Source organism: Elgaria multicarinata, chromosome 3 (genome assembly GCF_023053635.1).
Source record: "Elgaria multicarinata webbii isolate HBS135686 ecotype San Diego chromosome 3, rElgMul1.1.pri, whole genome shotgun sequence".
Taxonomy (NCBI): Eukaryota; Metazoa; Chordata; class Lepidosauria; order Squamata; family Anguidae; genus Elgaria; species Elgaria multicarinata.
Window position 1 is genome coordinate 29,598,699 of NC_086173.1, and position 17,249 is coordinate 29,615,947.

General features: G+C 45.8%; 1 protein-coding gene across 3 annotated transcripts; it reads left to right on the forward strand.

Moving 5' to 3' along the window:
- The first annotated feature begins 3,005 nt into the window (after positions 1-3,005).
- On the forward strand, positions 3,006-16,219 carry INPP1 (inositol polyphosphate-1-phosphatase). 3 transcript variants are annotated; one of them, XM_063119791.1, is made up of 7 exons: positions 3,144-3,315; positions 4,156-4,221; positions 6,032-6,238; positions 7,224-7,284; positions 8,548-8,748; positions 13,583-13,757; positions 14,882-16,219. In XM_063119791.1, exons 2-7 carry the CDS (start codon positions 4,192-4,194, stop codon positions 15,372-15,374), a joined length of 1,167 nt encoding a protein of 388 aa, XP_062975861.1. In that variant the 5' UTR covers positions 3,144-3,315; positions 4,156-4,191; the 3' UTR covers positions 15,375-16,219. The 3 variants fall into 3 exon arrangements, with proteins under 3 accessions (XP_062975863.1, XP_062975861.1, XP_062975862.1); XM_063119793.1 differs by lacking the exons at positions 3,144-3,315; positions 4,156-4,221 and adding an exon at positions 3,006-3,075; XM_063119792.1 differs by lacking the exon at positions 4,156-4,221.
- Positions 16,220-17,249: the final 1,030 nt, after the last annotated feature.

Genomic DNA, 17,249 nt, shown 5'->3' on the forward strand with positions numbered 1-17,249 from the left:
CTTAAATTCTTAGCTCTTTGTGTAGCTAGTGGTAGCGTTTTATATCTCTATGATGAGGACAGGATAGGATAGAGATTTTGGAGTTACAGCGATTCTCAGTTTTGCATTATGCTCCTGCTTCACATATAAGAGTGTTAAAATCGAAAAGAGAAATTAGGGGCGTATATAATTCTCGACTTTTTTCTGTTTCTTGTGTGTGGTGGACCATAGGACAACCCACTCAGTGCATTTCTAAATTCTCTATATATACTTTTGAAGTTTAAGCAATATATGAATGAGGGTAAGGAACCCAACAATCTTAAAGAAAAGAGCAGAAGGACTGAAGGAATTCTGTAAAGTTAGTTTAAAGGTTAGCTACGTCTTTTCAATGCATGTTCTACTGTCCCCCAGCTTATTGCATCAGACATAGGGGATGGACAGTGACAGGGGGCTGATTGAAGCTCATCACTGGAAGGATCCCTGTATAATCAGAGTGACCATGTGCTATGCCAAGTCATGATAACAACATCTCACTGCACAAGCCAGATATGGGAATTCCTTGGATATAGGAATATTGCGTAACTACAATTAGATTACATGGCTTTCCTTATGCGTGTCACACACACGCATGTAGTTTTCCAGTTCTAGTGTAAGGCATGGGGCACCTGACCTGCCAGTGATTTGCATCTCAACAGAGTTTTGGACTGGGCAGCATACAGCAGCTCCATGCAGACCTATTTAAATCTTAGACTGCAATCCTATACCCACTTACCTGAGAATAATCAGCACTGAACTCAGTAGGACTTAATTCTGAGTAGATATATATATAGGACTGTATCTGGCACACTGAATTGAATCAGGATCTGAGAACTGCAATTAAGGATCTGGAAACCAACTTCAGCATTGAGAAACTTGTGAATTTACTTACCTAGAGTGCATTTGTGCCTAGAGTGCCTGTCCTAAAGTACACTCTGTCTTAGAGTGCCTTTGACTATTTTCCTGCAAAATACTTCTCCGCTAACAGTAAACAAAATCAATGCAATCAATTTGGGATTAGGATATAGCTAGACCAGGGCTCCACAATGCAGCACCACAGCATCCGCAAGCACCTGCAGTGGTGCTCACGAATAGGTCCCAAATGTGGCGCCCGTGGGCACCCTATTTTATTTTATTTTTAATTTTATTGTTATTTTTCCCAATTTTTTAAAATAAACATACATGGATTTGTATGAAATGCACACAACTTTCTAGCAATTATACATGAGGTTCAATAAAAGCGGATCAAATATCCAAATAAGTATGCATTTGAAGGTGGCATCTATATGCCACCCGTTCAAATATTGAAAGCATTGTATAGGAGATGAGTGTTTATCTTTCCAAAGTTGTAATATTAGTCTTTTAGCTGATAAAAGGGTGCAGAGAATCCATTTACTTTGACCATTTGTTTATTTCCATGAAGCAGGTAAGTAATTTAAAAGAGTTTGCACATCAATGAATATTAAAAACTGTTCCATTACAAAGTTTACCTATGTAATATCCTCCTCCCAAAAAAGAAGTAACTACTGGACATTGCCAAACATGTGTTTAAAAGAAGCATTAGCTGTATCGCAGTACCAGCAATCAGCCAAATTAGCCAATTCCTCATTAAAGAGACATTGGGGTGTCCAATAGACACAAAACAGATGTTTTTGTTGAATAAGATGCAACTTAAGATCCATAGACGTGAAGGTAGATGCCAAAATGAAGATCCACTGATTAGGCATTTTTGTGGTGGTGCTCACAGCATGATCTCAAATTCCCAAATGTGCCCACAGGTCCAAAAAGGGTGGGAACCCATGACCTAAACTGTAAGCCTGACGACAAGACCTGTGTTGGTGTTTGGACTAAACTCCTAAATTATTAGAGAGTAAGTTCCATTGAACACAGCGGGAGTTATTTCTGAATAAACAAACATAGGGTTGCACTATTATTTTTTGTTCATCCCCAATAAATGTTAGGGATGATGGTGGTGGTGGTAGTACAGAGAAGAAGAAGAAGAAGAAGAAGAAGAAGAAGAAGAAGAAGAAGAAGAAGAGGAGGAGGAGGAGGAGGAGGAGGAGGAGGAGGAGGAGGAGGAGGAGGAGGAGGAGGAGGGAGGAGGAGGAGGAGGAGGAGGAGGAGTCACTTTCAGGCAAGCATGGGACTAATGCAATGGGACTTCTGAATAGGCATGGATTGGATTACATAGTAAGTCTACGCTCTTGTGCATATTTACGCAGAACTAAAAACTCTGCTGAACACATTGGGGCTTTCTTTTGAGTAAATCTGCATAGGGTTGGCTGCATGCCAGTAATTTGCAAACGGCATGTCATGATAAATAAATTTATTAAATTATCAAAGGCTCTTTTGATCCCAAAGCGTCTCTTAATGATTAACTGCTCTGGCCTGGCCTTGCTTCCATCAACTGGCACAGAGACGGAGTAGGTGTTTAATGCTACTGTATGTTTGCATTGGGCACGACTGGATCATTCAGGGCGCAATCCTACACGTGTTTAAACAGAAAAAAGTCCGTCTAACTCCCAGCGTTCCCCAGCCAGCCATATATAGGATTGCCCCCTCAGTCACTCGATGGCCTTATTAGCCCCTTCCAACTCTACTATTCTATGATTTTATAAGGCAGATGCGGCAGAATGGCCTCTCCTCACAGGAGGCTGCCTGTGGCATCTGTGTATAAACCACTGCCCTGGGCTGGCCTTCTTCAGGAAGCATGGGTGGGGATCAGTGACAAGCAGTGGGCTCTTGTATAGTCTATAAATGCTCTTGCACTTTCTATAAATGAGCTTAACAGTGAAATATGCGTCCAAGTTTACTTCAGAAAAAGCCCCAAACCCCAAAGAAAACCGCGTCGCCTGATGGCTCCACGCCCATCCGAGGGGCAGAACATAGAATCACATGTTTCAGGTCAGGACAGACATGAGAACCCGCCTCCTTGCCTGGAAGGATTTAACCCGGGCGCGCACAATCAATGAGCCGAGAACTGAAATCCAGGCCAGTGGCGGCGGAAGGCGGAGCGGACGTCGCTAGACCTGCGCTGAGTCCCCGGCTGAAGACGATTCGGTGGGTGAGAGAGCGAAAGAGAAAGAAAGGCGGCGGGCAGGGGGGAGGGTGAGTTTCCCGGGTCCTTTGGCTCTTCCCTCCTCCCCGCGCCTCCTCCTTAGCTTGGCTCACCAACTGATGGAAACTCAATGGAGGACCGTGAGCTAAAGCGCACCTTTCTTAAACCTCCTGCCCTGCCCTGCCCGGGGACAGAAACAGTAGACTGGGGCGCGGTAGCAAAAAACCCCGAGCTGTTCAAAGGTTTGTGATCCGGCGGTGATGGCGTTAACGTGACGTGGCGCGGGGCGTGGGGAGCTTCTTTGGGGCCCAGCCGACGAGTAGAGTGATGGGATGCGCTAAGGAGCTCTCTCGCCCCAAACCAGTCGCTCCTCAGAGAGCACGAAAGGGTGGCGCTTGGGAAGGCCTAGTGGTTAGAGAGTGTTGGACTAGGACTGGAGAGAGACAGGCTCGAAACCTCACTCAGCCACGAAGCTCCCAGGGTAACTTGGAGCCACTCGACCTAACCTACCTCAAAGGGTTGTTGGGAAGATGAGCTCCTTGAAGGAAACACATTCACAGCGTAACCTGGCCTATAGGACGCCTACTTAAGGGCACGATCCTATGCATCTTTACACAGGAAAAAAAAAGTCCTGCAATTCCCAACATTCCCCAAACAGGCATGCTGGCTTGGGAATGCTTGGAGTTTTAGGGCTTTTTCTTTATTTCTAAACGTGCATAAGATTGTGCCCTAAAGTGCTAAAGCAGGCATAGGGAACCTCGGTATTTCTTGGTGCAAAAGACTTAAACTGAAGAGATTCCAAGCCCAGGAATTTGTTCCGGGTACCAGAACTGAATGGAGCTCACAATTCTTCCACACACAAATCCACTCCTGGTTACCATAATATAATTTGGGGTGGGAGTGGGTCATTTTGTTGTTGCCATTGTTAACAGGGAGACAGGAATCCTTGCTGATCTCCTGCAAATCACCAGAAATCTACCAGTACATTCTGACCTACCTTCTACCTACCTGCATGGTAATAGGATATATTCTCCTCCTTCTATTTATTTATTATATTTATATCGTGCCTTTTTTCCTCCAAGGAACCCAAGGCGGGATACATAATCCTCCTCCCCTCCATGTTATCCTCACAACAACAACCCTGTGAGGTAGGTTGGGCTGAGAGTATGTGACTGGCCCAAAATCACCTAGTGGGTTTCCATGACTGAGTGGGGACTAGAACCTGGATCTCCCGACTCTCAGTCTAACACCTTAGCCACTACACCACACAGTCTCTATTGCAGATTTACAGTGTAAGTGTAGAGAGGATTTCTAGTAGTTATCAGGAAAGGACATCATACCATCCCTGTTTCTTACCTGGTTGCTTTCCCTTCTCACCATCCGCTGCCCACATCAAACTGGAAACCCTGCCCTGTCACTAATCCCTTCTCCTTACTTAATCCATCCCCCAAGGACTGTAGAGAGAAGTGCAAAGTTTCACTCCCGAAAATTAAGTCTGTCCTCTAATATTTGGCAGTATTGCTTTTAATGATGAGATTTCATTTGAGAGGCAAAACAGGTATGCCATGATACTTGCTGGACCCTGCAGGCCTGCGGCACCTTTTGCCACCAAGTCCATGCACATCTCTAGGACTGAGGGGCTAATTGCAGGGAATCCTTGTGAAAGGCTTTTAAGAGCTCCTACAATGTGGCTTCCAGCAAACTACCACATTAGCAATACTATCGTCATTACCATGTGTATATAGAAGCCAGGTCCAAAATTCCAGGGCCTCTGCTGTGGTTCACTAGACCCAAGTCTAGCCCCACTGCTTTGAAGGAGCCCTCTGGGATTCTGCTGTAAACATCTCCAACTTCTCTTGGTAGAAAATATATGCTCCATATTTATTTTATTTATTTTATCAATTTATTCTTGACTATAGCTAAAAAGGCAACTCAAAGAGGTTTACAGCATAAAAGTTTAAGTACTCTATATTTTCTTCCCTTAGTGTTGTGCAGTGCATGCTAACTCAGATATTGAGTAAATATACATAGCACTGTTAGTCCAAGTCTTTCTTTTCTCCCCCATGGCCTTAAATAAATCCCATTGTAGCATTCTGATTCTTTTCTTTCTAAGCTGGCTAAATAAGTTACACTGAAGCAATTTAACAGCAACATACTGTAGAAACTAGTTTTCCAGGCGTCTTTGTGTGTGTGTGTGTGTGTGTGTGTGTGTTTGTGTACGCGCGTGCGTGTGTGTGCGTGCACACACTGGTACCCTTACTGTGCATTCCTATGCATATTTACATGGAAGTAAGTCTCACTTTGTTCAGTGGGGCTTACTCCCTGTGAGCATGGGATTATAGCCTTATTTATTCATATTTTCATCCTACGCTTCCTTGGGGAAGGTTCTTTCCCTCCCCATCCTTGCAACAGTACTTTGAGATTCATTAGGCTGTGAGTGAGTGATTATGGTGGGATTTGAAACTGGATTATGGTGGGATTTGAAACTGGATTATGATGGGATTTGAAACTGGGTTATGGTGGGATTTGAAACTAGGTCCCTCCTGGGTCTCAGTACACCCCAGGAGACAGGGAAGGGGCCCAGGAATCCTGCCTGCTGCATGACTGCCCTCTCCTTCTGGGCTCCAAGTTTTGTAGCTAATCAGTTAGGATGAGGTTTAGGCAGTGGAGGCTGGTGGCTCCTGTTGGAGTGGGGCAGTGAATCTGTTCTGGGTTTCAGACAGAACTTTAAAGGAGCTATCCAAAGTGCTGAACCCACCCCTCAAATGGGTTCAGCACCTTGGAGAGCTTTAGAGTTCTGACTGGTTCTGGCTGAAACCCAGAGTTGATTCACTGTCCCACTGAGGTAGGAGCCACCAGCCTCCACTGGGTGTAGGATGAGAGAATGTGGCTCTTGCCTCTCAACTCCCAGAGTCGTTCTCCATCACAGCATTGTCCTTCCTTTGTCCCCCATCCTAGACCATGGCAGCTCTTTTGAGGAGCCTGCTGGCTGCCTCGGAAAAGGCGGCCCGCATTGCCCAGCTGTGTCGCCAGGAGGAGGCGCTCTTCAGCTTGCTCATCGAGGAGAAGAGAGGTGCAGACAAGAACAAGAAATTCCTGCAGGACTTCAAGACCTTGGCGGATGTGCTCATCCAGGAGGTCATCAAGCATGACGTGGGAAAGGAGGTACCTGCATGGGGAAAGGGCTTTTCATCCTTGTACGGAATAGAACAAGGTGCATTGCACAGCAGCTCTGGACCAGGGCCAGATCTACACAAGCAGGATATGACACTTTGAAAACGGTTTGGAAACGGTATATGGAATGTGATCTGGGCCCAAACAATTGTCAGTACCGTTATGAACCTTTATAAAGCAGTGGTGTAGATTCTCCCCAGGATTCAGGATAGAATACTAGCAGAGCTGCACCTTCCACCTCTGGGTGGTGATAGCATAATCCTCTTCCTCCTCCCTCTTCCCCTCCCCTAACTTGAAGCGGCGGCTGCACTTGCCCTAAATTGCAACAGCATCAGGACCCAGGACCAAGCTGGAACTTGTGGTGGAGGGCAAGCCGCTTTGCCTTTGAGAGCTGCAAAAGCAGGAGAAACCACAGTGTGCCCTTCATCCTTTGTCCTACCTAAGATTTGTCTGGCAGTGATTTGTTTTCTCAATCCCTGGGTTGTTCGTTTCCCTCCTCCTTCGCCCGCTCCCTCTGTATTCCGAATGTCTTTACAGTGCTGTAGTACTGGCGTGTAGAGCAACAGGAATTTTTTTAATACTACTCTTGCCTGCTATCTAGTTAGCCTGGCAAAACAACCCACAGTTCTGGGTTCACACGTAATGACAACCCGTGGTTTAAACAACAAACCCAGAATGCAACAACCTATAGAGTAAATCAAATATGGGTTAGCATTATGCGTGAATCAGGTTGATCTTTCAGCCCTTCCTCAACTCAAAATGAGTTGCCATTTGGAGGATGCAAATTCTGACTGGGGTCGGCCTGATACACAACAGATCATCCTGGCACAGGCTATTGCAGAATTGGTGAGCGGAGAATAGCCTTGTCCTTGATCATACTCATTAGCATAACTAAGTCTCTCTCTCTCTCTCCTTCCCGCTCCCACCCCTCGCTCAACTCCATTTCTCTGTCTCCCTTTCCTATTGCTGTTACCAGTTTCCAGAACTACAAGATCATATTCGTGGTGAAGAGTCCAACAAATTCGAAAATGGCCTTGGTGAGTGATGGTGCCCTTGGGTGGTAGGGAGAAGAAAAATTATCATCTCATTCTCTACCAAATCCTTGGCCCTCTATCGCAACCTTACCATGCTGCATCAGTTACTGATTCTGTTGTCATCCATCTCTGCTTGAAGTACACTGATGTACTTCATGCCTGAAATGGTCCCTCTTTGTATTCAGGCTACTTCCCCCACCTCCAAGCCCCATTTCCTCAGTAAAATACTTTCTTAAACTGCTCTAGATCTGCTTTGACAGCAAATGTTCCCTTCAAACATCCTATTTTAAGAGAGTACACTCTCCCCCCCCCCCCCATCAGCTTCTCTGCTGAGGAACCCCTGTGCACTGTGGAGGATTTGGGGAAAAGTTTTCAGAGCACTATCTGTTGAGGCAAACGCATGGACTAAGCTTTTGGGGGCTCTCTCTTGACCTGTGCAAACAGAGAGCATGGCCTAAAACAGAAGCCTTTAGTCTCAAGAGCCAGTGTGGTATAGCAGCTAGAGTGTTGGACTGGAAGACAGGAGATCTGGGTTCTAGTCCCCACTCAGCCATGGATGACTTTGGGCCAGTCACTGGGCTCATCTACACCAAGTAGGATATTCCACTATGAAAGCAGTACTTAAAAGGCAGGAGCCACACTACTGCTTTATAGCAGTATTGAAGTGCACTGCAGGATCTACACTACTGCTTTATAGTGGTACTGAAGTGCACTGACAACTGTTGGGACCCAGAACACATCTACACCAAGCAGGTTATGACACTATGAAAGTGGTATATGGCATGTGTCAATGGGCCCCAACAGTTATCAGTGCACTTCAATACCGTTATAAAGTAGTAGTGTGGCTCCTGCCTTTTACATACTGCCTTCATAGTGGAATATCCTGCTTGGTGTAGATGAGCCCTCTGACTCTCAGCCCAACCTACCTCACAAAGGTGTTGTGATGATAAAGTGGAGAGGAGGAGGATTATGTACGCTGCCTTGGAGGGGAAAAAACAGGATATTATTGCATTAAATAAAATCAATAATGAAATTTGACAAGTTTCTCTGCTTTCCTGAAATGCACAGAAGCAATTTTCACAACATGCATAAACACAGGAGGAGTTGCTGATTATTTACCACAGGACGATATAAAGCTCAAATCCAACCCACAAGCCACCAGTTAGTTTGCCCATTCTTTTCCCTAGTCTTGAGGGGACTCTACTCTTTCCCAGGCAAGGGTGTAGAGAAGAGCCCTCTAGCCTGCTGAATTTGCTTGCCTTCTAGGGGAGACCGTGGTGGTTCAGGTTTGTTCCACCCAAGAGGAAACAGCGGCTCTCCTGCAAAAAGTCCTGGACCGGAATTGGACAGCAGCTGAGTTGCTGGCTGCTGCTATACACCAGGAGATGGTGCTTTCAGACCCAGCGCTGGATGATGTCACCATGACAATCTCAACGGAGAGCCTGGCTGTGTGGATTGACCCCATAGGTAAGAAATGCATCAAGAGAGGCAGCACTAGGGGGCACCAGGAAATAGGCGCTTTGACCAACCTTCCCCAACCTGCCGCCCTCCCAATGAGCTGGACTACAGGTCCCATCACCCTCAGCCAGGCTGGTTTAGACTCCAATTTCCACAGGATGACTGGTGGGCCTGTGGATTGGGTGACATACGACAGGATCATCATTTGCCTTTCTAATAAACCAGAATATGGGGCTGTTCACACAACACGCTAACCCAGACTCAGTGGTTGAGTGCGAATTGTTTTGAATCATGGTTTTTTTGTTGAATCATGTTGTCTGAACGCAGCCAGGGTGGCTTTTTAACCATGCAGTGTGGCTTATTTTTCTCGAGTAAGCCAACTTGAGAACCCCTGGTTCATTGTTGAGTTGTTCAGGATGGTTAACAAGCCACCCCAACTGCGTTCAGACAATACGCTAACTCACCCTGCAGAAAGCATGTTGCATTCAGACAAAACGCCAACCCATGGTTCAACAAACAGCCCACAGTTCAAAGCAATGCACACTAAACCAGTGAGTGATGATTAGCATATTGTGTGTGAACAGCCCCTATAGTTCTATCAAGTCAAGTAGTGTCTGCTCTGATCATAGTGCTCTCATCTCAGGCAGACTTCTTTCCCCAGCTCTGCCACCTCGGTTCTTTTGAGTCCCTTCACACACCATATTTGTTAGGTGCACTTCAATAAATCTTCAGATCTAAACCTGAATCTGTAACTTGTGAACTCAACAAAGAAGATATTTGGAGACACGTATCTTACAGGCACAATTGTTGGGGAAGAGTAATTCTCTGTGTCAAGAATGCATTCACCAGTAAACTCGGGTTTGTTGCTGAATCGTGTGTGAAATGCCCTTTTGGAAATACCAAGGACTGAACCCTTGGACCTTCTCTGTGTAAAGCACTGGCTCTACCACTGGTCTATGCCTCTACCAGATTGGGAGGCGTTTCCCTTCACCTGTTACGTAATCCTAGAGATGCTAGAGATTGAACAAAAGACCTTCTTCTCAGGGCTGGTGCTACCATTAGGCCAACTAGACAGCCGCCTAGGGCACAGACCTCAGAAGGGCGCATTATTATTATTATTATTATTTATTTATATAGCGCCATCAATGTACATGGTGCTGTACAGAGTAAAACAGTAAATAGCAAGACCCTGCCGCATAGGCTTACATTGTAATAAAATCATAATAAAACAATAAGGAGGGGAAGAGAATGCAAACAGGCACAGGGTAGGGTAAACAGGCACTGGGTAGGGTAAAACTAACAGTATAAAGTCAGAACAAAATCAAGTTTTAAAAGCTTTAGGAAAAAGAAAAGTTTTTAGCTGAGCTTTAAAAGCTGCGGTTGAACTTGTAGTTCTCAAATGTTCTGGAAGAGCGTTCCAGGCATAAGGGGCAGCAGAAGAAAATGGACGAAGCCGAGCAAGGGAAGTAGAGACCCTTGGGCAGGCGAGAAACATGGCATCAGAGGAGCGAAGAGCACGAGCGGGGCAATAGTGTGAGATGAGAGAGGAGAGTTAGGAAGGAGCTAGACCGTGAAAAGCTTTGTAGGTCAACAGGAGAAGTTTATATTGGATTCTGAAGTGAATTGGAAGCCAATGAAGAGATTCCAGAAGCGGAGTTACATGGTCAGAGCGGCGAGCCAAGAAGATGATCTTAGCAGCAAAGTGGTGGACAGAAACCAACGGAGTGATGTGAGAAGAAGGAAGGCCAGTGAGAAGAAGGTTGCAGTAGTCCAACCGAGAAATAACCAATGCATGAACAAGAGTCTTGGCAGAAGAGACAGACAAAAATGATCGAATCCTGGCAATATTATACAGGAAAAAACGATAGGATTTAGCTACTGCCTCAATATGAGGAATAAAGGAGAGAGAGGAATCAAATATAAAGCCAAGACTACGAGCTTCCTTGACTGGAGTAAGTGTAACATCATTGACAGTAAGAGAGAATGAGAGATGAGGAGAAGGTTTAGGAGGAAAAACAAGCAATTTGCCATATTAAGTTTCAAATGACGATGAAGCAACCAAGCTGAGATATCTGAAAGACATGCCGAGATACGATCGTGAACATCAGGAGAAAGATCCGGAGATGAAAGATATAATTGTGTATCATCGGCGTACAGATGATATTGGAGGCCATGAGATTGAATAAGATTACCCAAGGGCAACATGTATAAAGAAAACAACAACGGACCAAGCACCGAGCCTTGCGGAACCCCTACTGAAAGGGGAAAAGAAGAAGACGAACTGCCATTAGCCAACACGCTGAAAGAGCGACCCGCTAGATAGGAGGCAAACCAGTTATAGACAGAGCCACAAAATCCAAGGTCATGAAGGGAATCTAAAAGAAGATCATGATCAACCGTGTCAAAGGCTGCAGTTAAATCAAGGAGAATAAGAACGGAATAATGGCCGTTCTTCGACTTGGCAGTAAGAAGATCATTGGTAATCTTAGTAAGGGCTGTTTCAGTGGAATGCAAAGGACGGAATCCAGATTGAAAAGGATCCAGAGCAGAGTTACTAGAAAGAAAATCAAGACAACGAGAGTAGACCACATGCTCCAGGATCTTTGAAACAAATGGCAACAAAGAGACAGGTCGGTAGTTAGACAGAGATAGCCTATCAAGAGTAGGTTTCTTGAGAATAGGAGAGACTGTAGCATGTTTAAAAGCAGAAGGAAATGAACCAGAGGACAGAGAAAAATTAATAATATGAAGCAAGGAAGGGAGGATAGCCGGGATAAGATTAATAAAGACACGAGAAGGAATCGGATCACGAGAACAAGTGGAAGGCTTCGAAGAGCGCAGTATTGTAGACAGTTCATCAGCTGAGACCGAAGGAAACGCAGAGAAATTTGCAGGAGGAACTGACAGATGAGGAACAGGAACTGGAAGAGGAGCAGAGCTGGCCAGATCAGAGCGAATAGTTTGGATTTTAGCATTGAAAAAAGAGGCAAAGTTATTAGCAGACAGAGAGGCGGGGAGAGATGGTGGATTAAGCTTCAGAAGAGAATTGAAGGATGCAAAGAGCCACTGAGGATGCCTAGCATTTGACTGGATCAACGTTGAGTAATACTGCTGTTTGGCCAATGAAATGGTAGAAGAGAAAGAGGAGAGTACAAATTTGTAATGGACAAAGTCCGCCCAGTCCCTGGTCTTACGCCAAAGGCGTTCAGCTGCCCGGGAACAAGAGCGAAGGTAGCGGAGGAAAGAGGTGAGCCACGGTTGGGGTTGAGAAGGGCGAACTATCCGAGTTGTAGATGGAGCAAGATTATCAAGAGTTGAAGATAAGGAGGAATTAAAGGAGGAGACAGCTGAGTCCAAGGAGACAGCCGAAAAGACAGAAGGAAGGGAGGAGGCTAGAGACTGGGAAAAAGCCTCATAATTGATAGATTGCAAGTCACGACAAGAGCGAGAAGCGGGACGTGAAGGAGGAGGATTATGAGTAATATTGAAAGAAACTAGGTGATGATCTGACAACGGAAAGTGAGCAGTAGAAAAGTCCAAAACAGAGCAATTCCGAGTGAGAACAAGATCCAGACAGTGTCCAAGGGAATGTGTGGGTACATCAGACCAAAGCTTAAGATCATAAGAGGAAGATAATGAGTGAAATCGTAGAGCTGCAGCGTCTTGAGGGTCATCCACATGAATATTGAAGTCACCCAAAATAAGAGTAGGACAGTTATCAGAGAGGAGAAAGGACAGCCACGAATCAAAATCAGAGATAAATTTTGAGGACGAGCCTGGGGGGCGATACAGAACTGCAATCCGCAGTCGCAGCGGAGCGAAGAGCCTCACCACATGTACCTCAAAGGAGGAAAAACAATGTGATGGTGGAATGGAGAGAGGCTGGAACTGGCACAAACTAGATAATAAAAGACCCACACCACCACCCCGACCCTCTGGGCGACTAGTGTGAGAGAAAGAGAGTCCTCCAAGAGAGAGGGCAGCAGAGATGGCGGTATCATAGGCAGGAAGCCAGGTTTCAGTAAGAGCAAGGAGGTGGAGAGACCTAGAGATAAACAAGTCCTGAATGACAGGGGCCTTAGAAGCAACAGAGCGACAGTTCCATAAGGAACACGAGAAAGGCAGCTGAGAAGAGGGGAGACACCGAATAGGAACTAAGTTAGGAAAGACGAAATTGGAACGAGCCATAAGGAACAGATATGAGGAGAAAAGAATTGAGAGGAGAAAATGAGAAGATTGTGTCCTGAATCAGAAAGTAGCAGCGACCAGACCGCGGCTGGGGTTTTTCCTCCGGAGTAGAAGTTCCGCTTGACCAGCTTCACGCCACATGGCAGAGAGCCTCAGGCCAAGAGCCCTTGTGCTCTCGCCCTTCGGCTGGAGGCTGAAAAACCTAAAAGAGGCGGAGCAGATGCTCAAATTCAAACAGACCAATCAATGTTGCTCAACAGCTTCTCTGCTGGGCTTAATTGCAGCTGCTTTTCAAGCTGCAAACTGCAAACTGGAGGCAGTACTGGCCTTTAAGGGTCACAGTTTAAAACAAATTAGCTGTTTTAAGAAAAACATAATAAAAGGACAATATAATAGTTCAGAAACTCTTCTTGAATAGCTGAATCCAAGTTGGCAATTTTTTTGGGGGGTGCAAGTAGCTCTCCTTGCCTAGGGTGCAAAATAGTCTGGCACCAGCCCTGTGTTCTTCTGCATATAAATCATGGGCATACACTCTCCATTGCCTGTATGGAAAACCTCAATTCATCCAGCAGGGAGCGCTCTGACACCTACGCTGCAGGAAGTGACCTTGGGGGAAGGAAGTTCCGTTTCATGGGTTTTCTCTCTCTCTCCTCAGATTCCACCAATCAGTACATCCGTGGGTGTGGCAACGTGGTGCCTGTGGATGGCATCTACCCATCAGGGCTTCACTCAGCACTGGTGCTGATAGGGGTGTACAACCGTCACTCCGGCGAACCCATCTTAGGTATCATCAATGAGCCCTTCTTCCAGGAAGCGCTACCAGCACACCGGTAATCATAACATCCACAGGACACTCTTGAGCATGTGGGCCAAGTTGCCTACCCTACCAGGTGGCTTAGCCTGTAATCCTCCCCTTGCATGACAGATGGAAGAGGGCCACACTGAGAGCCAATGTGGTGTAGAGGTTAGAGTGTTGGACTGGGACTCAGGAGATCTGGGTTCTAGTTCCAACTTGGCCATGTGGTTCACTGGGTGACTTGGGGCTAGCTTCTGACTCTCAGCCTAACCTACCCCACAGGCTTGTTGTGAGGCTAAATGGAGACGAGAGGGATCGTGTAAATTGCCTTCGGTTCCTTGCAAGAGGAAAAAATATGGATATAAATTTAAATAACAAATACATTTTTAAAAAAGAAGGAACGGGATTGTATCCAATGTTAATCTAATTTATGTCCCATTGATTTCAATGGGTGTAGTCTAAGTAGGACCAACATAGGATATGACCCAGGTTTAGAACAATCTCACAACTGTGAGGATTTGTTTATCTTCATGTTTGCTCTGGAGAAGTTGTCTTTCACGTCCACTGCCCCTAACATGGAGGCCTTCAGTTATATAACCCCTGATCTCGAACATGTCTGCACATGGAGCCCATCCAGTGGAGACCTGATCACACCAACTGCACTATTGCAGATGTTTTCGCTAGACTGAAGGAGTAGACCATAACTTTCCACATCGAAAGAGTCCAGCTCACAAACAGACTGACTATAAGAAATCCCCCACAGAGCTGGTTCCAGTACCTGTTTCCCATCCCAAAGGTATTCCTCCCTCCACCTACCCCAACTATGGCCCTGTTCAGAAGACACCTGAAACCACGGCTTTAACCATGGTGAATAAAGCAAAAGGCCTTATTCACTGTGGTTAAAGCCATGGTTTAAGGTGTCTTCTGAATGGGGCCTATATCTGTTTGTTCCAGTGGAGCATGCATTGCTGCTTTCCACTCACGCAGCATTGAAAGGTCACTCAACCACCTTCCTTCCACCTCCACGAAGGCTTTGGTCATGGGTGGAAGAGTGGGTGCCACACTGCTCTTTCACCCAAGTCCTATGAACGTCAGGCATCACGGATGGCGTTTCCAAGCAAGCCTTCCCTGACTGCTACTTTCTCTTTCCTTTTGCAGGTGGCAGAGCAAATATTATTGGGGCATCGCCTACAGAGGCACCAACCTGAGCTCGCTAAGCCAGCCTCAGCTGCAGGCTTCCCCCCGCGTGGTGCTGAGCAGCAACGAGAAAGCCGGGCTGCAGAAGGCCCTGGCGCCTCTCTACGGGGAGCAGCTCTGCTTTGCCTCTGGCGCCGGCTACAAGATGTTGTGTGTGGCCCTGGGCCTAGCAGGCGCTTACGTCCTCTCGGAGGGCAGCACCTTCAAGTGGGACTCCTGTGGCCCCCACGCCATCCTGCGGGCCCTCGGGGGAGGCATCATCGATCTTTCAGAGGCCTTGAGGGCGTGGCGGGCTGGTGGACGCGACCGGCTGCCGGAACTGACTTACCACAAGCCCGTGGAGGGCTCTGTGGGTGCTGAGCGCTGGGCCAACCAAGGAGGCCTCGTGGCCTATGTCTACCCTGAGCACCTCAAGGCTGTGATGGCCACTCTGGCAGTGGCTGATGCCTTCTAGAAGCCCTTCTCTGGGTGGGTGTAGCCCAGGGCATTTGTCTCTGCATGAAGGGGGGAAGCCAATCACCAGGCATGGAGCTCTGTGACTCAGATTTTCTCAACATGGGACCAATCGGTTATTGATGGAGGCAGCATGCCAGCATGGGTTGGCATGGATCTTGTACCTATCACATGTGGCTTTTCTCTGCTGTTTGAGTCATTGGAATCCTCACTTCTGGGGCAAGGCAAGCAACCAGGTAGGGGATCTTAAATTGCTTCCCCATCCCAAGCCTACTTCATATATTGCTCCTCTCGCATGGGTAATATGCATTATGGGTAACCCAGTAAACATGCACTGGGACCATTGAATAATTTCCGTTCATACTTGCTTTAGCCCTCAGTAGGTGCTTCCAGATGAGGCCTTTATTGTGCAATTGCCCAGCCTCATTCACAGAATCTCATGGCGGCAGTGTCCAGACGATGACTGCTTCCATTTGTAGTGCTGTCATGTTTCACCAACACCACTTATTTTGTCCGTTAAGGAAAATCCGTTAAGGGGGGAAAGATGGAATCGCTGCACAACGTCTTCTGATTGGTAGTGCTAGAGGCCTCCATCTAGACGTGCCCGTTGGCCCAGTTCACACGCAAGAAGACACCACTGTGGATGAATTTCCCTAGGGGGCTTCTTGTTGCAGCGACAACCACTATTTTGAATATTTGAGTCAAGGTGGGAGTGTACTGTAGCTGGTTGTTATATGCGAACTCAGAAAGTGGGTTGTTAGCATGGTTGACAAGGCACTTGCAGCCCTAAAACAGCTCATGGGTTTTGTGGGGCTTGTGAACCACCCCAACAACCCAACCTCGCCAGGTTTGTATGTAATGATAGACTATACCACCACCTCAGTTCACATTTAAAATGGCAGCACAGCCACAAGAAGTCTTGCAGGGAAATTCACCCCACAGTGGCTTCTTGTTACGTGTAAACTGGATCCACTGTGTTTGCTGCACAGGCATATTTTTATGTGGTCTGCTTGCTCTCTTTGCTTGTGACACACAGTCTGAATTATATAGCTTGATCCACGTAGAGCTAGTGTAAGGAAGGTCCTGCTTCACGTTAGGGAAAAAAGCAAGATGGCCTCCAAGTCCTTTCCAACTTTATGTCCACACTACAGCCTTACTGAACTGGTTTAAGACATTCTCTAACAGGGAATCCTGGAAACTGTAGATCTGGGGTCCCTAATAGAGAATTCCTTGGGATGCTTTGGAAGGAGACATAGCAGCTGAATTAATGTATAATCAATATAAATATGTGGTGCAGATGTGTACTGTGACAATTCATTCTTTGCAATTCCCATATAACCAGGATTTCATGCAGCCTAAATGAAGCAGATGCTGGGAATCTCTGTATTTTTATTTTTAAAGCAAGTTTCTAGTCCTTGTGATTTGGAAATATATTTTTGAAACAAGCAAACAGAATCAGGAAATTCATCCAATCATTCAATTCAAACATTTGGAATCAGAGTAAGAAAATAAACAACTCTATATAGATGTATTTAATCTGATTGCTGTAATCAATGCAAGATATGGATTTCTTGGTTTTTTTAAAAAAAAAGTTTTATTTTTACTTTTTATAGTCTCACAGTGTTTTAATAGTAATAAGACTGGAATTGCATAGAATATTCTCAGATTTTATTTTTTCAGTCAGCATGTCTGGAATATTAAACACAGCATAATACTCCAATAACTAATAAACTGTATTTGAAAATAATACGTATCAGTTGCTCTTCTGTCATGGAGTCTAACAATAAATTTATTTCTTGCATTTTCTTAAAAGGTCATTTATACTTAAAAAATAAAAACAAATATGAACTCAAGAATTGAAATAATATGAGATCAA